Source organism: Eupeodes corollae, chromosome 1 (genome assembly GCF_945859685.1).
Source record: "Eupeodes corollae chromosome 1, idEupCoro1.1, whole genome shotgun sequence".
In the NCBI taxonomy this organism is placed as follows: Eukaryota; Metazoa; Arthropoda; class Insecta; order Diptera; family Syrphidae; genus Eupeodes; species Eupeodes corollae.
In genome coordinates, this window is record NC_079147.1 from 51,832,143 (window position 1) to 51,859,657 (window position 27,515).

Below are 27,515 nucleotides of genomic sequence, written 5' to 3' on the forward strand. Positions count from 1 at the left end.
CCACACTGATAAGGACCAATCAGGTTGTTGACGAATGGCTTCAGACGTTCACATAGTACGGCAGAGAGGATCTTATATGCAATGTTAAGGAGACTAATGCCTCCGTAGTTGACGCAATTAAGAGGATCTCCTTTTTGTATGTATTGGGCATACTATGCTGAGATTCCACTCATCGGGCATGCTTTCTTTCGACCATATTTTGCAGATGAGTTGGTGCATGCTCCCTACCAAGTCATCGCCTGCTGCTTTGAATAGTTCGGGTAGGTGGAATTGTTGATCTGAGTCGCCTAGGTTGAGTGGTTCTATCTCCCTTACAGCGGAATTCGGTTCATCATCGCCGTTATATAATTTGTAGAAGTGGTCTTTTCATATTCTCAACATCTACTACGATGTTCCCCTGATCGTCTTTACATGCTTCGGTTCGTGGCTGGTACCCTTGGGAGGTTTTACCTTTTACCTTTTGGTAAAATTTACGAACCTCATTCCTGTTGTGGCATCCCTTTATCTCCTCGATCGCGCGCTTCTCATGCTCTCTTTTTTTTCCATCTAAGAAACCGGTGTTCCTCTCTCCTCTTCTGCTCGTAGAGCTCGCGAGCAGCTCTAGTCCTTTTGTGCAGCGACGTTTTGTATGCCTCTTGTTTCGCTGAGTGCGCTTTGCCAGCATTTGTCGTCAAACCAGGGGTTTCGCTGTGGTAGTCGTGTGGAACCTAGCACTTCAGAGGCGGCATCTCTGATGGCTGCAAAGCAATGTTGCCACTAGTTTTCAATGCTTAATGCAGGCAACATAGGACTCCGTAAGAGGTTATTAGAGACTCGATCGGAAAAGGACATGGCAGTCTCTTGCGATTGTAGCCGTCTAACGTGGAATCTTTCCACAGTACTTCCTTGTTTTGACTGGGATCGGGATATCCGTAGCCGTACCTTGGCTACAACGAGGTTATGGTCCGAGTAAATGTTGGGCTCTCGGAATGTTCGGATATCCTGGATACTGGAGAAGTGTCGTGCGTCGATCGCAATGTGGTCAATCTGGTTGACGGTTGATTGATCAGGAGATTTCCATGTCCCCTTGTGGATATTGAGATGTGTGAACTGCGTACTAGCTACCAGAACGTTTCGCCCCGCAGCGAAATCGATCAGCCTGAATCCGTTGTCGTAGGTGGTGTCGTGCAGCCTGTATCTTCCGATTATGCCACCAAATATGTCTTCTCTTCCTAGCTTGGCATTAAGATCTCCTAAGACAATTTTAATGTCATAGCCAGGGCACTGCTCATGTGTCTTGTCCAAGAGCTCGAAGAATATGTCTTTGGTGTCTTCATCTTTCTCCTCTGTTAGGGCATGCGCGCATATTAGGCTTATGTTGGAATTTAGCCTTGATGCGGATTGTCGTGATGCGCTCGCTCACACTGTTGAAACTCAAGACTTTTTGCCTGATTCTAGTTGTATATATCGCAGTCTTTTAGTTTGCGTTTGCCCGGTCCATCGCATCGTTGTCCTTATTTCGTTTGCGTGAAACAGTGAATCCGTCCGTGTCCAAGGATTGTTGAGGCTTCGTAACTATGAAACTTTTTAAGTGGATAGGAAGTCACCCCGACGGCACAACTCCCAACCTGGAGGGTCAGATCCGTAGTATAACTCCAAGGAAGAGGAGCCGGATAAACCGCTTCTTACAGGCCTGGGCTCCGAATATGTCGAAGAAGCGCTATAAGGTGTTTACTAAGTAGTTCAACCTTACTAGAACTGTAGAGAATTCGTCCGCTGCCGTCTGGATAAGGAGAGGTGCATTAGTGGAAACACCTCTACCCCTTCTCTCGTTTGCTGCCCCCAACAACTTTGCACTGGGGTTGGAACTCAATCTCCAGTTGATGTACCAGGCACCCGATGTTCACCGCGGGGAGGTGAGAGTAGGAGTTGATTGATGCCTACCATTTGAACATCCAGGATATCCATCAAGGTACTAAATTTTCGTGATTCATGAGAGTCCTACGTAGAGATCTTTTATACTTTGGTACAATTTTATAAAAAAAACAGAAAATTTACAATGTTGTTTCCATTTCTTTTATTCTACATTCAAGTCTTAGCTAAATACAACTGAAAGATGTCAGAAAATAGAAATAAAAAGCAACTTATGTTTACTATATTAAACTAGCTTTTTTATTTAACAATATTATATTCTAAAAAGAAAAACACAACAAAAATTAACGAATTGAAAATTAGAATAAAATAATATTCAGAAAAACAAAACTTAATGAGCATGACGATCGAAATACAAGAACTTCTATAACTTACATAGTTGAGTTCGAGTATTTTGTTTTCTCGATAAAGGTATCAATAAAATTGTTGAGTTTATTTTTTGGACAAATTCCTTATCCCCTCCCTGATTTACATATATTTTTTGTGTTTTTTGGTTAAATTAATGGTTGGTTGGTGGTGGTGAGTGTATAGATAATAATATTTAAGACATTTATCAGTTCCTGATGGTTACATTTTACAGTTTATTACTCCATTGATATACTTCGGGAACAGCTGATGAATAGTTGAGTTCATACATTTGGGACTTGATGAACGCTTCCTTGTCTTCAGGTTCTGGTCGCACCGTTGCCAAACCTAAAAATAAAAAAAACAGTCAGTCATTTAGTTTTTAAAGAACATCAACAACTTTTAACTTACCATTTTTATAAGCGTACTCCATAATTTTAACTGCAATCTGAATAGAACATTTAGTGATAGCAGAAAGAGGTGGATAAAGACTGCCCTTGGCCAGATCCTCATCCGAACAAATCTCTGCTAGTTTTTCGGCAGACATAAGGAATACCTCCTCGGGAATGGTCAACATGCCAGCGCAAATAACTCCCAACGCAACACCCGGGAATATATACGAGTTATTACCTTGTCCGGGATAGAATGTCCTGCCATTGTATTCAACAGGATCGAATGGTGATCCGGAGGCAAAGATACATTTACCCTTTGTGTGGGTGTATGCTTGGATGGCAGTGCATTCAGCTTTAACGGTGGGATTTGAGAGAGCAAAAATAATTGGAGTGTCGTTGAATTCGGCCATTTTTTCCAAAATTGCTGGTGTAAATGCTCCACCAATGGCGGCGGCTCCAATGAGAATTGATGGCTTTATAATATCCACAGCCTCTGCCAAAGTATCGACTGGCTCGTGCTCATGAGCAAAATGTAACTTGTGCTCTGAGAGGCCACCACTTGGGCGGTTCTTAACAATCAATCCCTTACTATCTACAAGCCAGACATGTTTCTTAGCCTCTTCTTTGCTTAGACCTTCTTGTTGCATGGCCATTACGCAAAGATTTGCAATTCCCAAAGCAGCTTCACCAGCACCTTGGAACAAAATTGTGTTCTCCTTGAGACATGTGTTTTTGATCTTAAGCGAAGCCAGGAGTCCCGCCAAAGCAACCGATGCTGTACCCTGGATGTCGTCATTAAAGACACAATTAGTGTCCCGATAACGGGACAACAAACGGAATGCATTTGCGTTTCCGAAGTCCTCGAATTGGACAAGACAATTTTGTCCAAAACGTCTCATTACGGCTTGCATGAACTCCTCTAGGAATTCATCGTATTCTGCTCCAGTGACACGTTTTTGACGAAGTCCAATATACAGAGGATCATCCAAGATGGATTGAGTATTGGTTCCTACGTCCAAAGTTATAGGAAGGCACTGGTGTGGTGGAATACCTGCCAACGCTGTGTAGAGGGACAATTTTCCACAAGGAATACCCATTCCATTTGCACCTAGATCACCGAGACCCAGAATACGCTCTCCGTCTGTTACAACAATAGCTCTCACATCAGTTTCTGGCCAGTTCTAGAATAAAAATATAAAAAGTAATTTCTTGTGTTCTGTAGGATATTTCCAATTTTAACGAACCTTTAAAACATTATAAACATGACCCTTATCCTTGATGGTAATGTACATTCCCTTTGGATTTTGGAATACCAAACTGAATTTCTGACATCCCAAACCCACAACAGGGGTATAAACAATTGGCATCATTTTACCAATATCAGCAGCCAATACATTGTAGAACAATCGTTCGTTACGATCTGCAAGACCATTCAAGTAGATATATTTGTCTAAATCATTTTCCAAACGATCGAGCAGGATAATAGCATGTTGAACTTGTTCTTCAAGTGTCTTCACAACTGCAGGCAGGAGACCTTGGATGCCCATTAATTGTCGTTCTTCAAGTGTAAATCCAAGTCCCTATAATAATAAAAATATAAAAGGAATTATATTAATATATGTAAAAGCTTTAAATGAATATTGAAAGATATTTAGATGAATTTTGAACTGGCAACACTGATTTGGATTTATCAACACTGACAGATAATAGACCCTTGCCATAATGGCTGCGTTCAATTTCAGACAGATAGGGTATCCGAATACCTTTTTGTTAGCGTTTTGCGTGTAAAATAACAGCTGATCAAAAACAGCTGAGATGTCAAAAAAGGAATCCAAAGGTATCCAAGAATTTCTGGGAAGTTGTATTTGAGGATATACTGTACATAATAGACTATGAAGAAGCTATTCGCCTCTGTTTCTGTTAGGATAGTTTTCTATTAATCGTAAATCGTTTAAAAGCGGATATTTCGTAAGTAAATTATCAATCATATAGAATTCCAATTGAGCTAAGAGGAAATTTAACATAGATTACAGATTAAGGTAATCCTTTATTTATTAAATTGTTACGCACCTATCAACTCATCATCGTCCGACGAATCAGTTGAATTATCCATTAAATGTTTTATCTTACAACAATTTTGACTGCGAACGATTCTCTGCTTTTTGTGAACAGCTTATTTTTTGACAGCTAACTCAATACATCTATCCAACCCGTTCAACAGGGTATCTACAAATCCACCTATCCAAGATACCCTATCCAACACGAAATTGAACGCAGCCAATGTCTTTTTACTTGCTAGGAACAACATATATTGCAAGTTTTGCATTCGTGCAAAATTTTTAACTCGAGATTTTAATCAAACATGATATTACGATGGTAGAGAAGTCGAAAAAAGTGGGTCCCGCGATTGCATCCCGTCTGTTTTGTCCGTCTGTCCACGCTCTTACAGCCTTAACCATTGGGTCGATTGAATTCAAACTAGGAAGTTAAGGTTTTGAGCAGATTCGCGTTAGGCGTTTTAAAATTTTTTTTTAAGATCAAAACTTACAGTGGCTCACGAAAAGTACCGCTCATAGAACCGTTTTTTTCACTCAAGGGGTTTTAATAAACTTAACATGTTAGAAGTTTAAACACGGATTTACCGATGCACATTGGTCTTAAAGTTTTGAATATCAAAATTATAGGGAAAACAGAGCTGGGTGAAGCATTCCACATTCTCGATGTGCGGTTAAAAAAAGAATCTCTATACTTGACAGTACGTCCGAAATTGAGCTCAAGGTTAAACAGATGTGCATTCCTAGAAGTACGAGTATTACGGTTGAATTGTTTTAGGGGGGGAATGCAACTGACTAATTCGATAGAACATCGTTTATAAAAATATCGGTAGAATAACAAAAATTGTTTCGGTTGTAGTTCTATCGCCTATCATTTTCAAAGTCCTTTTTTTGAATTTTATCCAAGTGATTTGAACTTGTTTTGGGGGCACCTGCCCTGCCCAGATATGCAAATTATATTCAAGCTTTGGACGAATGAAGGCTTTGTAAATTACAGACAGATCAGAAGAGGTGAAAAATTTCTTGCACCGTCGGAAAAATCCTAAGTACCTAGCAGCATTTTTTGCAATATCGAATATGTGATCATTCTGTAAGAGGTGATCTTTGATATTCATACCGAGTACTGAAAGTTGATTAGTTTCCTCGATGGAAGTGCCCCTCATGGATAGCGGCATCGAGGGTGGGTTACGCTTGAACGACAGGAGACAGCATTTAGTTTTCGAAGCATTAAATTCTACACGGTTTTTGATTCCCTATTGTACAATGCTGTCGAGATCAGAATTTAATGAGCTTATCATGTGAATCTAGAAACGAATATAAAAAGCTGAGGTTACTGTCATCAGCGAAACAATTTATTGAGTTAGGAGTTTCAGACAAAAGATCATTTATAAAAATAAGGAAAAGCGTCGGAGACAAAACGGAGCCCTGGGGATCACCAGCGTTTATTTTGTGAACCCGTCCAACACTACTTGAATTGAACGGTGCCAACCCAACGCAGAAGGGATTCATTTTTAGCAAAAGCACGCATTTTCGATAAGAGAGCTTGGTGCCAAACTCTATCAAATGCTTTTACTTTCTCCAAAACGATGTAAAGATTTGTTCCACTGTTCGGTGAGATAAACCATGAGATCACCAGTGGACATATTGCAACGAAAACAATCAGCGTTTCCATGACCTTGGAAAGAAAGGACGTGAGTGCTATTGGACGATAGTTAGAGGGGGAGGATGATTTGCCTTTTTTAGGGACAAACTGTACAAATGCTGTGTTCCATCCGCTCGGAAACAGACCTGTAGAGTAGGAAAGATGGAAAAGCTTACGCAGTGGCGTTGAAGAACACCTCTTTAGAACAATAGGGGGAATACTATCCGGGCCAGCTGATTTGTGTATGTTAAGGTCTTGCAGCACTCTTGCAACTGCACGAGTGCGAAAGAAGTTTCGTCCCATAGAATCGTTTACGCTCTCAAGAACAGGAGGACTCATGACACTCTCCGGTAGAGCCGAATTAACAGCAAACTGTGCTGCAAGAAAATTGGCTTTATCAATCGAGCTTACAAAGGGAGTGTCAATATGGACGAGCGTTGGAACCGAGGATGACGTGGTGTTTCGTACGTTTTTTTACAAATGACCAGACATTTTTACTACGTTTGGGACATTGTAGTATTTTTTCCTGATAATTTCTGATCATGCAAAAATTTGTTTCGTCGAATGTGGCCGTTAGAAGTCTTTCTAGCTCGTTTAAACTTATTTCGGTTTTCTTAGTGGGGTTGGCTTTATAAATCCGCTGCTCGAATCAAACCATGACTTCTCTTTAGGTTTGATAAATTTTACCCTATTCGGGATAAAATTTCTCATTCCATAAAGAATTAAATTTGTAACCATATCTGCGCTGGAATCCACGTCACAATCGAGGAAGCATAGTGAAGTGTTAAAGTTCGTGAAAAATTCATTGAGACCGTCCCAGTTGGCTTTCTCATATTGCCAAACGGTTCTCATAGAAGTTTTTTCTTTAACTGGGTTTTTTACACATGAGAAATTTGCAGATACGATACAATGTTCTGGAGCCAAAAATAGTCATAAGACGTCAAAACTTGTCGCTCGAAAGAGCTTTAAAAAAACACTGCCAAATGTCACAAAACAAAACGGTTTTGACGTCTTCAAGTGGGTTTCATTTAATTTTTTTAAATACATATATACTTATTTAATTTTTGGTCCTTGAAATTGCGTCTTGATTAAGATCACTCAATTAGCGTTATTGATCTCAAACCACACCCAGATCAGAAATTGCATTTTTAAATGTCAGCAATTAGAATATAGTGTACTCGTGCCTTAATAACCTTCAAAAGCTTTCTATTTAAAGCATTGTATTTTCTAAAGTAAACAAAAACTGAGGGGGCTTTGTTTCAAGTTCAATGTCATTTAAGTCTCGCACAATCTATATGAAATACTTCCAGCTTTTCGATCAGCCGATTGCCGTCAGCCATGCAGTCAAAATTATACATAAATAAATGTACATATACTCATCGACTGATGTATATAATTATTTTAACGCATGATGAAAAAAAAAATCACTCATGCAATTTTCAAGGTTTTTAAAAGAGAGTGCGTTAGGTTTTAACGCTTGTGATTGCAATTATTCGCACATGGCCAGTTTAAAGCTATGTAGACATTTGAGATTTGTTAATTTGTTTGAATAGGCAACGTTAGGTTTTGCAATATCTATAAAGATCCAAACATTAAGTAAGTGGGAATGTGCAGTGGTTTAAGAGGTTTGCACATTTGCTCTACGTTGATTTCCTGTTTAAACAATTATCTTCAACATTTCACAATGTGCTTACCTTAACTAAAACGATTTGTTTCACATAAGAGCTTGTTTCAAAAAAGTTTAAGAATCGCTAAATATTTAATGGTTCAATATTAAACTTGTGGTAAACTGAGGTTCAACCGAGGGTTATAGTTGAACTGCACTTGGGTAACTTGCTTAAATCGGTGAATAAATATTAAACCACAATTTTGCAAAAGGCCCTAGGCTTATGAGCGTTAAGTTTGAACTTTGAAGGACCATTTACTTAAACGATCTCCGTTAAAACGATTTTCGTCTCGCTATTTTTCTAAAAATAGAAAAATATGAAACGATGATCATTCGATCGACTAGTATTTCGTCTAGTTAGTTCACAGTGGGTTATATGTCATGATTAGTCCAGTTCGTTTATCTACAAACGTGATTGTTGAGACGTTCATTAGTGATTAAGCTAATCAGCCGATTTTGTTTGAAACTATGTACGATATGACTGATTAGTAATAAGTCGTCGTAATTATTAACTTTTTTTTCAAAACTTTTTCATTTATTTTGATAATATGCAAGATTACAATTTATGGTGAGCTTACACTGTTCTGGGGATTCAAAATATTAAAAATACATTAATTAAGTTGAATATGGATAAATAAATAAATTAGTCCATGAAAAACCAGGGCCTAGTGACTTACAACTCTTAACCATTCCTGTGTGTGAGTTGTCAGAGATGGAAGGGACCAACAGTGTATCTGCCGAATCCGAACGGCTAATTTGAGAAAGCACTTTTTCATGACAAGAATTACTCTTGGAGTATTTGTCAATTCCTAGCAATAGGCAGTATCCGTGAAAAAAGTTAGGTGGCAAAGGTAGGGATTGAACCCAAGAGCCCTTGCATAACAGTCCAACGTACTAACCATCACGCTAGATAGTAGACCAAAAAAAACAATACATTGTATACATCTATCCCACTCTACTTTTTCTCATAATTGCAGATCCAGATAAATGTAAATCCGCCATAACTACAAATGTACTTCATGCATGAATTTAATAGTTTAAAAAATAAAACAAATCATATTAGGATGAATGCATTCAGTGGAGAAATATTTTTCTAGTGGAGGATGTAACTGGTGCTTAACAAAGCGCTTTTGCAGTGTAGTTTTTGTCGAACTGTCATTTGGAAGGTTCAAACAACAAAAGGACTTCATTTGCTGTCAACTGCATTATTTGAACGAAAATTTTAACCAAGGCATTAAGTTAATTTTTCAAGTGTCATACATTTGTAACTCAAAGCTTTAATTCAATAACTTCTTCTATCAGTTTATCGTTAAAACTAACAAAAACATTACTGTCTACAAAACACTCATCACGATTTGTATTTTGTATTATACAGAAATATAATTATTTCCAATATAAAAATTTGATATTTTATACAGAGTATTAAATGGAATTGTGCAGACAATACATAATTAAATCATTAGAGTAATAAAGATCATCTTTCAGTTGAATGAATAAAAATGATCAACTGCTATTTTGACATAAGTAGACTTGTCTTAATAGTTAAGCAGCATTCACATAAGCGCTACCAACGAACGACGAATGAATTACAAAATGTGAGCTTATATACGTTTGAAGACATATTTCCTCACAAATTTTTAACAAAACGATAGCAATATAGTTTTTAATTGATTTATGATAAATTTATTCGCCGCGAAAAAGTTGTAGTTGATACGAACTGTCAAACTTTATTCGCGTTCCACATTATCCACACTCGCAACGAATAAAATAATCGCGCGTACTTAACCTAAAAAAATCATTCTTGTTTTAGTTTCGGTGGTGAATGGTGTTCGGCCGTTGTCAAAGTCAAACTTCATTCGCGACGAATTGAAAACTCTCATGTGAAAGAAATGTCAAAATCGACATATCGAAAATATTCGTTCATGCGAATACTGCTTTAAGGAGATTTTTCTTGACTAACTTTCTAGGAACTAACCTTAATTGGAAGGTTATTTTGTTACAGCTGGCTAATTAGATACTAGAAACTTCCCTTACTTTCAAGCATCTGAACCTGTCCATTATATATGAAATAAAATCTGTCCTTAACCTTGACCAGAACTGACAGATTTTAACAATTGTTGCCCGAATGCTATTCCACACTGCACACATTTGGTAGTTTTGGGTAAATGACATTTCTCACGAGAGAATATAATAATTTTCCTCTTTTCAAAAATTCTGCCTAAGAAATTTCTTTGGGGGGAAATTGTTGGTCTGTCAAATGACATATTGCGGTACGTAAATTGACTCTTATCAGCGTCGGCAATACGATTCCGCATTGATTGACTTGCGTTTCATAGTTTTTTGGCAGTTTTTTTCTCTGTGAGAGAATTTCATAACTACTACTACACTACTACAAAATTTGACAGACCAATAATAATTTCTTTCAAAAGTCTTGTGAACAAACCCATTAGGTATATACACATGCAGTTCTGTTTGTTTAGAAAAAGTTAGATTTGTTTATATTTTTGAGTTTATTTCTTAAGAAAAAAAAATGTATTTCAAAATTTTGTTTATATTTTTTAAATACCTACATATGTAGGTACATATGTATATTTATTTTGACACCTAACATAAGGTTTGTTACAATTGCTCAAGTGCGAAAGTAAAAACTACAGAAGTGACATAACGTAACTCAAATAATTAATATGGCGTTGTGAATAAATGAGAACAACGTTCTTTATGTACTTGAATGACAGCTAAGTTCATAATTGATTCACTGACCGCATTTATCTGTTTCTAATTAACATAAAAGTTACACAAAAACTTATCGTGTTTTGATTTTCTAAAAGTGCTCATGATCATATGTTCTATACAAGATAAATTTTGGTTTGAAATTAAAAAAACAGATACTAAAATCACTTAAAAATAAAAATAATTATAAATTAAAAGAAAATTGATTTTTTTGTAAAATCAAAAAAGAGGAATTCACAAATTTTAACTGCTTTAGTATGGATAAAATTTGATTTATTTTACCAATGAAAAACATCATAACAAATCTTTCATTTGATAAAAAAAAGACAAAATGCTCTTTTTTGTGCAAACAAATTATTAATTAACGAAACTATTATCTATGTTATCGAAAATGAAAAGATAGCCTCTATCCTATTAATTATAAAATTAATTATGTTCTTAAATATTTTGTTATGTCACTCCTACTTAATTATTTATAAGTATTATCTATTTTTAACACTTTGTTTGATAGTTTTTTTTTTCATGTTTTATACAAATATTTGCAAGTCAGTTTTACCTAATATTTATTTTAAGTTGGCTAAATAAACCTTAATTGTGTTGATATCAGAGAGATAACAAGGCGCAATTAAATAACATATTTGTTTGATGTCGAGACGGTTAAACAATATTTTAATAAATATACAAATCTTGCAAGTTTTATAAACAAACAATGAATTTTATAGTTGAGTTAAACTTCATCTCAAATAACATCATTCTTGTGACATTTCGACGTTTGGCCAGTAGAATTGTGACGTTTATGGGTGAATCACAAACACGCTTCAGCTTTGGCTTAGGTTGCTTTGAATGGCATTTCTATTATTTCATCCCTCCAAAGAGCAAATATTTTGTTTGTTGACATTTTTTTACAGCTGTTGAGCTGTCAGACAAAGCAAATGTTCAGATAATTGAACTAGAGCTTCCGTTTGGAGTTACATTACATTCTTTTCCTTACGGTTGTCAAACGAAACGTGAGGTCGAAGCTCCATTGCGATAGCATGCATTGAATTCCTATGGCTGAACTAAACGTCAGGTGAAGACGAAGCTTAAGCTTGTTTGTGATTCAGCCATTAGGTTGTCATATGCTAATTCTGAAAGGTGTTCACACAAATGATCGTTAATGAAGTTAAATGTGTTTTAAAGTTCTTTTTTAAATTAAAAAAACTGCATTTAAGAGAAAATTTTCATGTATAATATTTTTTTTTTTTTTAAAACTCAAGATTTTTTAAAGTGTATATCAAAGTAAATATATAATTGAAATAAAACAATTGAAACATTTCAAAGCCTATACACCCTACAAGTAAAAGAAAAGAAAAACAAATCAAAGTACAGCAATTGATTCAGTGACTTTTGACAGGCTGACATTATAAGATAACGAAAATATCAATTGTTTGACTGTTGAACTTTGAACAAATGCTAAAAAATGTTTGTAGTTTTACTGAAGGTGAATAGAATTGTATTATTTTTATTTGTCTACATCATATTCTTCAATAATTTATACTGGCAACGGCGGAATCTAATCATTTGTATAACATGAAGAACGAAGATGATTGGGCAGTTGAATATATCTCGCACAACATAAACCTTAAGAGTTTAGTTAAAAGATGTATGTAGATTTTATTTGACAGGAGGAATATGGATTTAAGCTAGTTTGAGGATAAACTAGAATAAAGTTGTCAGAAACTGACAGTTCTTTGTTTTTTTTTCAAAGATTCTTCTGGATTTTTGACGCAAAGTTTTCTCAACTTAGTCTTTCTTCGGAGAAATAGTTAACGTAAAATAGTTCAGTATGTTTGGAAAATATTAATGATGTCTAAAAAACGGTTCTTCTGTAGAGACGAATAAATAAATAAATTGGATATATGTAGGTTATGTTTGTATTATATAAAACGAATTAAAATTGAAGCTTAATTACGCTTCTTAATAACTTAAGTCAATATTTTGCTAATATCAAATATCAAATAATACAAAATTATAGGAAATGTGATATGCCAAAATGTAGCTCCCATAAACTTATCAAAATGATTTATCTCGTATAAATTTATAGCGCAAAATGTACTTGTTGTGAAATAAAATCCAGATACGAGTATTTATAGTATCTACTAATGTATATGATAGTAATCAGTGCTAAATAACAATCAGATAAAGTTCATAATGAGATAAGATTGTTGAAATACTTTAACTATAATTGTACCGGCTTTTATTTTGTATTGCAAAAGTCAATAATCATGACTGTCTGTCTGTTAAACAAAAATTTAGCAAAACACATGTTAGACTTCACAAAAATAGTTAAGTCAACTTTAAGTTCAATCTATGTACGTGCTATAATATTATTTCTAGCTTTATTTGAAGTGTCTAAAAATAGATGTTAAATTTTTACGTTTCTATTTTGCAAACAAATCACTAATGACTGTGTGATTATTTTATTATTATGAAATTGATTGTCAAACAAAACAATATTCTTGTACTTCGAACTAAGAGATGTTTCCTGGTAATAGCAGCAACGCAGTCAATAGTCTTTTATCATCTTTGGTTGATACTACAGACAAGTCAAGAAAATTATAGTAAAAAATGCATCAGAAAAGGTTGAATAAGTCACAAGTTTTTCTTGAAGCAGTGAATAATAATTTAAATATTTACATTGATGTACATAAGTAAACAAAATAAATTAAATACCTGTCTGGATTTTTATAATGATTAATACTTGCAGTTCAACTTTTAGTTGTTTTAAGATTGTACAAAGTTTATTGATATGAAACTTGAATACTTAGGCTAGAAAAATTAGACATTGGCAAAGCGTGATTAGAATCTGGTTTAGTTTTTTTTATTTTGTGTTTGCGTCCACCAGATAGGTATAGCTCACAACCTTACAGCTTTCAAAAAATATAGACAACAATTGCATTTAGATACAAGTCTAAAATGACGTATCTTTTAAATCATAAGCAACGACAAAAAGCTAATGGTTGCTTCCAGATGAGTTTTAGCATTGTGCTTTGACAAGATTAAAAAATACCAACAAATGCAACTTCACCATAAAAATTGAAGTGTTGACTAGGTTATGTTATGGAGCGCAATAAACGAACACATCCAATTTAATGCTTTTATGGCAAAAATCAGAGCTGACAGTTAAATAGCAATCTAACCTAAAGTCAAAGTGACAGCAAATACATTTGGCTAATTTTGACGTTTTGTCTTTTTATATAGGTAACTGCCGTTTGATGATGATATATTAATAAGTTAAATAAAATGATGAAACGTCAAAATAAATCGCTCACAAGACGACAATTTGAACAGCAATTTTATCTTCTGTATGTTCGTTTCGAAATTTAATGATTTTATGAAAAAATTCTGAGCTGACAGTTAATAGCAATCTAACTCAAAGTCAAAGTGACATCAAAGATATTTGGCTAATTTTGACGTTTCGTCTTTTTATATAGGTACCCGCCGTTTAATGGCTAAAATGAGGTATGCATACTAATAAATGAAATAAAATGATGAAACGTCAAAATAAATCGCTCACAAGATGACAATGTGAACAGCAATTTTATCTTTTGTATGATTGTTTCGAAATTTAATGATTTTATGACAAAATTCTGAGCTGACAGTTAAATAGCAATCTAACCTAAAGTCAAAGTGACAGCAAAGACACTTGGCAAATTTTGACGTTTCGTTTTTTTATATAGGTTAATGCCGTTTGAAGGCTAAAATGAGGTAAGAATATCAGCCATGCATATTTATAAGTTAAATAAAATGATAAAACGTCAAAATAAATCGCTCACAAGATGTCAATGTGAACAGCAATTTTATTTTCAGTTTGTTTGTTTTGAAATTTAATACATTTTAAATTAAAATTCTAATGAATCTCAATTAAAATTCAATAGTGTGCATTCGATAAGAATTTCTAAATTTGATTTTCATAATAGAAATATGGTTTTTTAATGTTTGACGGATTTATTTGGTTTTTAAGTATCTCTTCTACATATGTATATCTCCAGCAGCACCCTTGCTTCAATACAAAAGGATTTCAATAAAAGGATTCATTTAAATAAACCACTTTTGACATTTAGAATGTGCGCTATCATTAAAAATGGAAAGATAACAAACAGCTCCAAAAACGATTTAAAATGTTTGCCAAAGAATAATCGCAATTTTCCAATACGTCATCAAAATTGACTGTCAAGATCTTGTGGTTTAATATCTTTTGGTGATAGTGATCGAAGATCTTCGTTTGGAAAGATAAAGAAGTAAATTTGAAAATATTGCAGTTCTTTCCAACATCTTTTAGCTTTATTCATAATATTGAGACAGAAACGTCATATTTGTTTTAAAATGACAATCAAATTCGTGTTGTGGCACATATTTAGCTATAACTTTTGAATTTAACATTACATAGATTTAATTTGTTAATGCTGAATGCCATTTATCAAAAATCACCTTAACTCATTCCACCCAAACCATTTCCATCAAAATCTAATACCTTTAGTTTGACATGAGGTGACATGAGGTGACACACCATGTGTGATCATTTATATAAGTCATAAGTTTATGGTTCCTTGTTACTATAAAAACAGAGAGAACCAATCTAAACTGGTCAATACTCCACCTACAATGACCTTGTTCACTGTCAGCTATATGTACATTTAAAATATTACAAAATAAGAGCTTTACTATAAAATAGTGAACAATATATTGCACTTGCTCAGTGTGTAATAAAATAAGGTGAGATTGGGAGATACTATAAAATGCATACAATGAAAATTATAGCAAACACATGCGCATTTGCATTATATTTAAATGTATTTTGTGTTTTATAATCAACAAAATCATCATCAACCCTAAACAAACCTGTACAAAAAAACATCTGCTTCCGTGAGAATTGAGAAACTTTTATGTTAAAGCGCATGAACTTGAATAAAGTGACTTCACTTCGTTTCTTGAGATTTTTTTTTTCGTTTCATTTTCAAACCAAATAATGCAGTTCAATAGAACTATAGTCAGTCGAGTATGACATGCAAAATATAGTGTACGGGGTTGATTTGATTGAATAATTCAAGCTCTCAGAGCAAATAAAGGAAACGATAAAATACATAATTGACTTTGGAGTGACCGTCTTTAAATAAAATGGTTTAAACATTCAGAGAATTTAAAACATTTACTATAATGCACACAAGCTGATTCCAGTAATGGTGATAAAAGATTTATTCTTAAATCAAATCTTTCTGAAGTGTAGTTATTTCTGTATTTTTAGAAAAATATATAGAATTTTTATGATTCGCTTTCTCAAATATTCTCTATCGCATAATTCCAAAGGAAAGGAATCTTAGAAACCTAAACTGTCCAATTTACTGATAAAAATAAAAAACAATACAAAAATAAATTAACTGTCAAATACAAATTCGTAGTCCACGATAAAAAAAAAATGCATTGCACAAACCAATAACTAAACCAATGAGTATTCACATGAAAGTTACCAACGAATGAACAAATAAATATTCATTTTGACATTTTTTTCATCTGTTTGTTTATAAACGTACGTAAAAGAACGTAATGTAACGTAATGTGACTATAAACGGAAGCTCTAGTTCAATTACCTGAACATTTGCTTTGTCTGACAGCTTAACAGCTGTAAAAAAATGTCAACAAACAAAATATTTGCTCTTTGGAGGGATGAAATAATAGAAATGTCATTCAAAGCAACCTCCAAGCGTTTGTGATTCAGCCATAAGACACGCGTGAACATTTAATTCGTAATGTGGATCGTATGTGGAACGAGAATTGAGTTTGACAGTTCGTTACACTCTGATTGCAATTCACGATGAACAATTTGTTTTATTTTTTCTTATTTTGACATTGAAAATGCTAATTTTACTACCTTAAGATTAACTAAAGCTATATTTCTACTTTTTTATTTATAATTTGCACAGAAATAAGGTACATAAAATCCTTAAAATAAGATTAAATTAATTCGTTGATCATTGGTCGATTTCATGTGAATATTCCTTAAAATTTTAAGTTTTGTATATAAAACCAATGCCTCAAAATTTAGAGATTTTCTTATTTACCGCCATGTAAATACAAAGTTTTGACAATCATCAGTAAATGACTTGAATTCTTGGTGACTTGGTGTTTATTTTGATTAACAGTTTTTTGTTATTTTAAAATGGAATTAAATACATGTATCTATTTTGATTTCAATTATTTTGTCAAAAATGTTGTCAGGTTTTATTTTGTTCAGGTGACAACGCTGGCTTTTAAAATAAATTGTGCATTTGCCACAAAACTGTCATTGAAAAATGTAGTGATTTTTCAAAATTTTCTAGAACTACATATTTAAAGACTTTTCCTAGAAAAATAAGGATGGCAGTACAAGACATATTGTAATTCTTTATGCAGTGAACTAAAGTACTTCAGTATTTTAAGACTATCGCTCTTCTGAAGCATATTTACTGGGCACTGGTAAACTGGAAAAACAATAATTAACAGTGCAATTCGAACAATGTTTTCTAAAGTAGAACTAAATAGCTAAGTACAAATACAAGTATATTTTCTGCTACTTGCGTTCTAAAGTACTTGAAGAATTTCCTTTATAATTGAATGATTACGATTGCGATTCTTTTTCAATTCTTTTTGTGCCTTAATTTTGTTTAATTCCCAAAGTAATTTAATTCTTTTTCAAATCAATAAAATTTGTACATTACAAGAAATTAAATTCTTATTTCTTTAACATTTTCGTTCTGTACTTTAAATGCTTTTCTATTGTTAAATTCTTTTTTAAAGTAATTAAAAAAGTTTTATAATCCTGTCTTCTAAAATACCGATTTTTCGGAATCCCGCTTATTCAAATTCCCGATCAATTACAATTCCGCTTTTTAATATCCCTTAAAATGCCAACAATCCCTTTTCTTTTACAAATTACGTGCATTTAACTAAATAACAATGAGATTCAAAGGTCTTTCAATAACGGTCTTACCACTCTAGTTGACTTTGTTAATTAATTTGGGTTTGTTTCCTTGATTTATTTTACTTTATATTTTTCTTTTTTGATATGTTATATTAAAGGTTGCAAAAGTTATGTTAAAGTTTGAAATAAAATGAATCTAGAAACATATCTCATTTTTTAATTCGTTTTGTAATTTCGATTTTGTTTGATTTTAACCGGGATAGTAAAAAATTGGATTATAAGAAACTGGACTACAATAAGCTAGAGTTAAAAAAAATTGGGATTATAAAAGCAGGATTATAAAAAAAGGGATTTTGAAATCTGGATTTTAAGAAACGGGGATATCAAAACCCAACCCTTTTAATATAGATACTCAATTAATTTAGAAGTCCGATTTCAAGTACTTTTCAGGGCGTTGTTTAATTGCAACTTTACTTCGAAATAATCATAAATACAAGTGTTGTCAAGTATTTGAAAACTTAGTAACTTAGTATTTTTAAGTATTTTTAGCAGGGCACTAACGAATACTCACGGAACTGGTTTGATTACTTGTACTATAATTTTCAAAGCTTGGTTAAATGTGCTTATCATTGTTAACTTCCCATAGGAAGTTATTGTAATGGGTCCGATTTGTCAAATTGAAAATTTTGACATTTATCGACTTTTCAAGGTCCCTAGAGTCGAAATAAAAGATTTATAGAAAGTTCGGGACGTTTTTTTCGTCGTCCATAGCTTAAGAACCAGAAGAGATATCGACTTCAAATAAATTTTGTTATACAGATAATGAGTCAGAAAAATGCATAAAGGGATCTCAAGAAAATTGCATAGGTGGTTATTTTAACATAGCAGTTTAAAAAAAAGGTGAACATTTTGGTTAACCCTAAATATCTTACGAACCAAAAACGCTAGAGACTTAAATTAAATTGTATATAATATATTGTAACGTGATTAAATTAAATTGGGTGGCGAAACAGTCCGTTGTGAACCAGTGTCTAGTGACTTACAACTCTCAACCATTCCTGTGTGCGAGTACTGTTGTCAGGAATGGAAGGACCTACAATTTTAGGCCGAATCCGAACGGCTAATTTGAGAAAGCAATTTTTCATGACAAGAATTACTCCTGAAGGATTTGTCAATTCCTCGCAAGAGGCGGTCCCCGCGAAAATATTTTTTTTTAAATTAAGGTAACATAGGCAGGTATTGAACTCAAGACCTTTGCATGACAATACAACTCACTAACCATCATGCCACGGGTACTACGGGTTACGTGATTATAAATCAAAAAAACTGAAAAAAAAAATGTGTCACCCCGAAAATTTTACGAATACGAAATGATTTTATCACCAAAACAATTTTGTGCAACGAAAAATAATGTTTTTGACATCTGATAAAATTTTCAGAAAAATCTAATTGACAGTTTTTCTACAACAAATAAAATTATAAACAAATATTTATAAAAGTTGATAAAAACTGAATTTCGACTCAAATATCTTTTCAAAAGCTTGAGATTAAGGCTTCAAACTTATTTTATCTTATAAGAAATATTGTTTTGAACATTCTGAAAAATCAAATTGTCAGTTTTTCTTATAAAAAATAAAACCTAAAAGAAAAATTAATAAAAGCTGGTTAAAATCGATCTTCGACTCAAATATCTTTTCAAAACTTTGAGATATTGGCTTTAAACTACTTTATCTTTGAAAAAATATTGTTTTCAACATTCACTAAAATTTTGAAAAAATTCTAATTGAGTGTTTTATAGCAAACAATTAAAAATCTTATATAAAAATTAACAAAAGTTGGTAAAAATTGATTTTCGACTCAAATATCTTTAAAAAAAATTCGAGATTATGGCTTCCAACTAATTTTAACTTATAAGAAATATTATTTTCGACATTAGAAACAATTTTAAGAAAAATCGAATTGACAGTTTTTCTACAAAAAATAAAATTATAAACAAATATTTATAAAAGTTGGTAAAAATTGATTTTCGACTCAAACATCATTTCAAAACTTTGAGATTTTGTCTATAAACTACTTGTATCTTTGAAAAAATACTGTCTTAAACATTTAGTTAAATTTTGAGAAAAATCGAATTGACAGTTTTTTACACATTATAGAAACCTAAAAAAAATAACAAAAGTTGGTAAAAATTGATTTTCGACTCAAATATCTTTTCAAAATTTTGAGATTATGGCTTCCAGCTAATTTTAAGTTTTTAAAAATATTTTTGTCAACATTTTGAGAAAAATCCAATTGATAGTTTTTTACAAAAAAAAACTAAACAAAAAAATTAATAAAAGTTGGTAAAAATTGATTTTCGATTCAAATATCTTTTCAAAATTTTGAGATTATGGCTTTCAGCTAATTTTAACTTTTTAAAAATATTGCTGTCAACATTTGGAAACATTTTGAGAAAAATCGAATTGACAGTTTCTTACAAAAAAAAACTTAAACAAAAAAATTAATAAAAGTTGGTAAAAATTGATTTTCGACTCAAATATCTTTCAAAATTTTGAGATATTGGCTTTAAACTACTTTTATATTACAAAAATATTGTTGTCAACAGTCAGTAAAATGTTGAGAAAAGTCTAATCGACATTTTTTTTTACAAAAATTAAAAATCAACAAAATAAAAAACAATACCAAAAATTAGTAAACATTTACTTTCTACTCAAATTGCGGCACGAGTACGATAACTTTGGCGACAAGATATAATAACGGTTTTAGGTAGAGGGGCTTAATACAAGCATTTTTTACTATGGGAGGGGGGGTCTATCTCCCCCCGTTTAGGCGGTAGGGGCAATTTAAAAAAATATGTACACTAAATGAAAAAAAAAATAATTAAAAAATAACGGTAATACTTACAATTAAGTATTATACCTTTTTTTAAAGCCAACATTTTTGTCTATTAGCTTGTTTTTAAATCAAGTCAAAACTATGCATACTTTTTGAAAAAAAAAAATAGTTTTAAAGTTAAAATTTGTGCAAAAAAAATTAAAAAAAAGGGTTAAAGTGTAATTTTTCAATACTTCAAGATTAATTACCACTGTTTTTATTTCAGAATTTATTGCTCTTATTTGTTTTTGATCAAAAACTGAAACTAGATGATTGTATGTCTTTCAGTTTTTGAGAAAGTTGAAAATAACCACAACTACTATTTTAATTTAATTCTTTTTTTTTTGCTTGACTGGTCTTATTTTGATAGTAACAATGGTAGGTGCGAGTTTGGTGGTATGCAACAGTGGTATCTGTAAGGGGGGCATGCTGCCCCCCTGCAACCCTCCTGCTTGAATACACTATAGGATTTGAGGTCGGTGCAAGTTGAAGTGCGTGCAAGGTAAGAAGGGAGCAAGGTTCGGTGGGTGCAAGATGATTGATTGATGGAAAAGAAAGTGTGGGTCAGCAACTAAAGCACTTCGACCCCCTCGACGTTCGCAGTGAACACCTAGAAAACCGCCAAAACAACCTCGGCTCTTGATCATCAATAACGGAATTAACGAACTCTACAGTGACACTAGTACGGACGATGAATTCGCTGACTAGACTTACATACCTTTAATATTGAAAATTGACGTGAGTATTTTTTACTAACTCCTGACTTACTTAAAGACTAACTGTCTGGGACGCGGAATTCAATGCAATTCTATCTCCTCGTGGTGCATTCTGGGTTTTGCTAAATAAATTGCTTTACTTGACTTTACGATGAAAACAGTGAGATTGGGGTGGGTGCAAGTTTGAGTGCGTGCAAGATGAATATATCTTAATCCATTCCATTATTACTATCAAAATAAGCCTACGTTAAACTTAAGCACGGAAAAAGTAATTAAATTGAAATATTTTGTTTTTGTAATTTTCAATTTTCTCAAAAACTAAAATGCATAAAATCATCTAGTTTTCAGTTTTTGATTAAAAACAAATAAGAGCAATAAATTCTGAAATAAAAACAGTGGTAATTAATCTTGAAGTAGTAAAAAATTACACTTTAACCCTTTTTTACTTTTTTTTGCACAAATTTTAACTTTAAAACTATTTTTTTCAAAAATTATGCATAGTTTTGACTTTATTTAAAAACAAGCTAATAGACAAAAATGTTGGCTTTAAAAAAAGGTATAATACTTAATTGTAAGTATTACCGTAATTTTTAATTATTTTTTTTCCATTTAGTGTACATATTTTTTTAAATTGCCCCTACCGCCTAAACGGGGTTAGATAGACCCCCCCTCTCATAGTAAAAAATGCTTGTTTTTAACTGTTCTATACAAATCCGTCATCAAACTTTATCGCTAAAGTTATCGTACTCTCCCCCAAATTGCTTTTCAAAAATTAAAAATATTGTTTTTAAACTTTTTTTATTTCACAGAAAATTCGATATTCAGTAGTTTTTTTTCTTATAAAAATCCAACTGTTCGTTTTTTTTCATAAAAAAATAAAATGTACAAGAAATAGTACGCAAATTTCATCCAATTTGAAAAATTTAAGAAATGCTACTAAAATTGGTAAACATTTCTACTAAAAATCTATTTACAAAAACTAGATTTTCTAACTAAACTATTTCTTTATATGAAAAATATTGTTGGTAATTTTAAAATTCGTAAGAATAGATTTACTAACAACTTTTTTTAACCTAACACGAAAACCTGCATACTGTTAAGCAAGACAAATCGATAGACGGGATGGGAAGTTATCAGTGTGGGTCGCATCCCAGCCTCTTTTTAAGTATTTGTAGCATGGCACTAAACTACAAATCACGGATCGGGTTCAATTACTTGTACTGTAATGTTTTTAGCTTGTTTTAATGTGCTTATCATTGTTACAGTATTGTTTTCAATTTCAATATTTTTAATTTGATACAAAAATTGAAAAATAAATGGTATAAAAACCCAAACCTGGTCACTCCAAATAAGAAAATATAAACATATACACCCAGTCCGACCATGAGTAGAATAAAGAGTAGAGTACAAGTACTAGACTCGGAATAAATTCGAATAAATAAATAAATGAAGAAATGTACATTCATAATGAACTAACTTACAAACAAACCCCAAAACACTAAAGTTTGACCATATATAAATAAAATAAAATATAAATTTATCTAAAAATAAAAAACAAGCAAAGTTTCCATTGTTTTAAGTTATGGTAAAGTTGTTTTTTTTTTCCTGTTTTTAATTAAAATTATCTCTAATTTTTGCCTATCTATGAGTAATGTAAATGATTATATACCAAATGAAGATTGCACGATAAAAGATTATAGATATAACAAAGGTATAACTATCTACCTTCAGCTATAAGCTCGATATCTATGTTATGTACCTTTCGCAACAACTTTTAACTTATTGCCATAGAGAAATTATAAATGCTTGCTGAAATGCTGAATCATCTATTTTTCGTGTTTGTTTCATTTGAAAATTGACTCTGAATTATGTTTTCTTTCAACATTTGTATTTTTGCGAAATAATAAAAAAAAAAAAATAGTATTTGGCCAATTTTCAGCAAAGCAAAATCCAAAAGAAAAAGTTGCGTCAATTTCAATTTTGTTGAATATTATTGTGTCGTCCGTTGCTGTCATCGTTGACGTTGCCGTTGCCGTCCCGTCGTCGTTCGACCAGAGGCGTTCATAATAAATATCTCTACAAAAAAAAGCTTAAACTATGCCCTTTAGATGTCATTAATATTCAAATATCTAAATTCTTATTAAAACTTGTATATATATGAAAACATGTTTAATGTTTATTTCACCATCTAAATCCACAAATTTGAGAATCGATTTTTCGTTGAAAATTTAAACAAGAAAAAAAAAACATTTTAAAAAACTTTGAATTGTCACTTTTCTTGTTATCGATTTTTACGGTGAATTTTTAGAAAAACATTTCTTCACTGGAAATTTTCCATTGCCCATAAATATATTTGTTTTAGAATCCTCCAAAATTGTATAAGAGTCGACTTAAGGGCTATCACTTACTTACCTTATTGTATCGCTTCTTTTGCATACGATCCAATCCAGATAGTTTTCCGGCAACTTCATTATCACCGCTAGTTCCCCACATTCCCAATCGATCACGATTATGTCCTGATGATGCCATTTTTGATGATGGTTTTATATTTTCGTCACTAATTGCTGATGTCGAAACGCCTCGTAGTTTGTCAATATAACTGCTATAAGCACGATGACTATTTTGAAAATAAAAATTTGAATTGTTATTATTATTTGTAGTTCTAGTTGCGTCCACTAGAGCAGGAGAATACGAATGAGACGACGACGTCGTTTGCTGAGTGTTTCGATTCGAACTAAATTGGCAAAGTTTTGCCACACCGTCTGTGAGTTCGCCGCCGCCGCAGTTGCTGTTGACGTTGCCGTTGCCGTTGCCGCCACAACCATTGCCATATCCAACAAGGGTCGTATGATTTTCATGGTGTGGTTGAGTGATGGTATTTGTTGTAGGGCAAACGAATCTTTTGCCATCTAGTTGAGGGGTGGTGGTGGCAGAGTTGCGCACTAGGTGACAGTTGGTGTCGTTGTTGTTGTTGTGATTGTGACAACAGCAATGTGAATGTGAGGGGATTCCACCGTTTGTGACGTCATTGGTTGTTAAGCCGATGCCGGTAGTCATGCCGCAAACAGCTGATTGATTCATTTGAATATTATTGGAACAGTTTTGAATTTGACATTGGTGATTGTTCACTGGAATTGTTGTTTTATAAATTTGATGTTCATAATGTTGAAGTTGTTGTTGCTGTGGATTGGAATTGGGATTGGAAATTGATTGTGAGTTTGAGTTCATTTTGACATTTTCATTTCCAATTCCATTTCCATTGGCGGCCGTGGCGTTGGTGTACAGGTGGTGTTGATTAAGTTGATGGGGAATGTGTTGGCTGCGTCGATGGTGGCGGTCACGCTCATGATCCCAATTCGAATTGGCACTATGATGGTTATGAGAGCCATTTGCCGAGGGGAATACCTGCTCACTGCAAAGGAGATAATTGAAGTGTAAATCTATTAGTAAGAGTTATAGGAATCGGAGATGATAAATTATTAATAAATCTATCTTTAAGTTTTTGTTTTTTGTTTTAATTGGAATACATTTTTGAAGTAGGTAGAAGGTTATTTGAAAGTTAAAGTGTTTCAATTAGATATTGGTGAGTTTTTTTTTTGAGATTTAATTGAAGGCGTGCGTGATTTAATGGTAGTAGATATGTTTCCACAAAAATATAAAAAATAAGTCTGTAGATAGCTGAAGGCTTTAAACTATGGATTATTATCTTTTTTGTTTTTAGGTAATAAATTAGTGGCAGTAGAGTATTGTTGAGTCATGGATTATTGGTATAGCAAAAAAACGATGTTGAACAAAGGTTGATTGAATAAAATAACAAAAGAAAACCTTTTATAAGAAACAAACAAACAACTGAAGGCTTTGAAATTTTCCTCGAACAATATCTCATGTCACGAGGTAAATAAAAGTCAAAAGTTATATATACTCGTATAGTTATTAATTATATTTTAACAAACAGTTTTAAGACCCATTCACTTTTGCATCAAAATATGCACTAAGGAATATTGAAAAGTCTTAGGTTCAATTTTTCATTTTAAAAATAATAGGTATCCTATTTTTGTCGTGACTCACAATAAGTAGAAAGCACTTAATGTCTAGCTTGAAAATAATGTAGGTATTTTATCACCGACAAGGCGACAACAGATAAATTTTAAATAATTTTTCTAACCCTTAATTCATTTCTACAATACAGTAAGAACACATATTAGTAATTTTTCATTTTAATCACAATTATAAAATAAATTACATTTTAAAAAAATGTTCAATGAAAAACGTGTTGGATACTTAGTATTTAATGTCTATTTTCAAAGTTACTTGTTTTACGTATCTTAAATTATAATTGGTCACGATAAAATTTAATGACAATTAAACGAAGTACATGTTTTATAAAATACACTTTAAAAAATTCATACATGGATGTAATTTAAACATTTTATGGCAACAAGTAATATCACCAATTTATATTGGAATATACACTCTGGTGTATGAGTATTTTTTTTTAAATTAAGAATTTTCGTGTCAACAGTAAATCCGTCCGTATCTGAGGCTTGATGATTCTTCGAAGCTAATAAATAAGGAGAACCTCTAAACTGCACCAATTATAGAGGAATCAGTCTACTTAACATCGCCTACAAAATCTTCACTGCCGTAATATGTGAATGTCTAAAGCCCATGGTCAACAAACTGATAGGTCCTTATCAGTGTGGTTTTAGACCAGGAAAATCCACAGCCGATCAAATATTCACATAACGGTAGATCCTGGAAGAAACCCAAGAACACCAAATCGACAAACACCATCTTTTCATCGATTTCAAGGCCGCAGCATCTACAGGGACGAGCTGTATAGAGCCGTGTCTAGTTTTGACATCCCTGCCAAACTCGTCCGTTTGTGCAGGATGACCATGGAGAATTCACGCTGCTCCATAAAGCTTAGAAACAACTTAACAGAACCTTTCGATGCCAAAAAAGGTTTTAGACAAGGTGATGCGCTGTCATGCGATTTTTCTAACATCGTGCTTTAAAGAATAGTGCAGAGTTTACACGACAACACTAGATGCACTTTCTCTCAAAAGTCTGTCAAATTTCTATCATATGCTGATGACATTGACATAATCGAAAGAACTCAGCGTGAGGTCAATGGGGCTTTTGGGAGTATTGAGGCAATGGGTCTTACGGTTAATGATGGCAAAACAAAGTTCATGTTGTCGTCAAGAAAGGGCCTACAACACTGACGTCTTGGTCAAAACGTCACTATCGACAGAGGTAGCTTTGAGGTAGTCAAGGACTTCGTCTACAACACAAAGCGCTGAGATCAAATGATGAATGACTCTTGCTATCCTCTGTTTCTTTGGGCTAAGAAAGCAATTGAGTGGTAAAGTTCTCTCTCGAAGGACCAAAGTGTCGCTAGATAAGACCCTGATAATCCCCGTCTTGCTATACGGTGCAGAAGCATGGACTATGACAAAAGGGTCGTTTCGAGAAAAAAGTTCTTCGTGTGATCAACGGCCCCGTATGCATCGAAAGGGAGTGGAGGAGAAGATGAAACGACGAGCTGTACGGGCTGTACAACGACGTAGACTTATTTACAAGCCTTGGAGAAGAACCCTCGAATTAGAGATATTCAATTTGATATTGTATTCTGAGAAACAGGTTTTTGATTTTCTTAACACAAACTGAAGTAGCCTTTAAATTTCAGATCTTGGTAAATTCAAACATTAAGCTTTTAAAGTGAATTTTCTTTAAAATTTAAATTAAAACTTAAATTCCAAAATGTATGTAAATGTATGTAAATGTCTCAAAATCCGCAAAAGTGAAACTTTCGTTAAACAAATTTCTGATTGAAAAATAGAATAAAAATTCCATATTCTTTAGTTTAATATAAAACCTTCGAATTATTATAGAAATAATATATTCAAATTCACTTATTTCTTTAAATTCAAAAAACAAACATTTTTCTCTTTCCAATTTTTAACTTTTATTGACAAAGGTCTTGGGTTCAAACCCTGTCCGTGCATTTTATAATATTTTCACGGGTACTGCCCCTTGCGAGGAATTGATAAATCCTCCAAGAGTTATTCTTGTCATGAAAAGTGCTAAAATTAGCTGTTCGGATACAGCTTAAAACTGTAGGTCCCCTCAATTCCTGACAACATTACTCGCACACAGGAACGGTTGAGAGTTTTGAGCCCATAGGCCCTAATTCTCAACGGACTGTTGCGCCACCTATTTTATTTTAATTTATGATTCCCTTT

At 32.9% G+C, this 27,515-nt stretch overlaps 1 protein-coding gene across 3 annotated transcripts in view; it reads right to left on the reverse strand.

The window, feature by feature from the left end:
* Positions 1–2,123: 2,123 nt before the first annotated feature.
* LOC129942438 (NADP-dependent malic enzyme) overlaps positions 2,124–27,515 on the reverse strand; it is a 40,908-nt gene continuing 15,516 nt past the window's right edge. For 2 of the 3 annotated variants that reach the window (XM_056052455.1, XM_056051732.1), the window contains exons 2-5: positions 23,680–24,679; positions 3,893–4,228; positions 2,668–3,829; positions 2,124–2,604 (exon numbers count right to left, since the gene is read on the reverse strand). In XM_056052455.1, the coding sequence (XP_055908430.1) occupies positions 2,486–2,604; positions 2,668–3,829; positions 3,893–4,228; positions 23,680–24,679 (2,617 nt within the window). In that variant the 3' untranslated portion in view covers positions 2,124–2,485. Of the gene's footprint in view, positions 2,605–2,667; positions 3,830–3,892; positions 4,229–23,679; positions 24,680–25,092; positions 25,140–27,515 lie in introns of those variants that run through there. The other variant, XM_056053058.1, reaches the window with a different exon arrangement.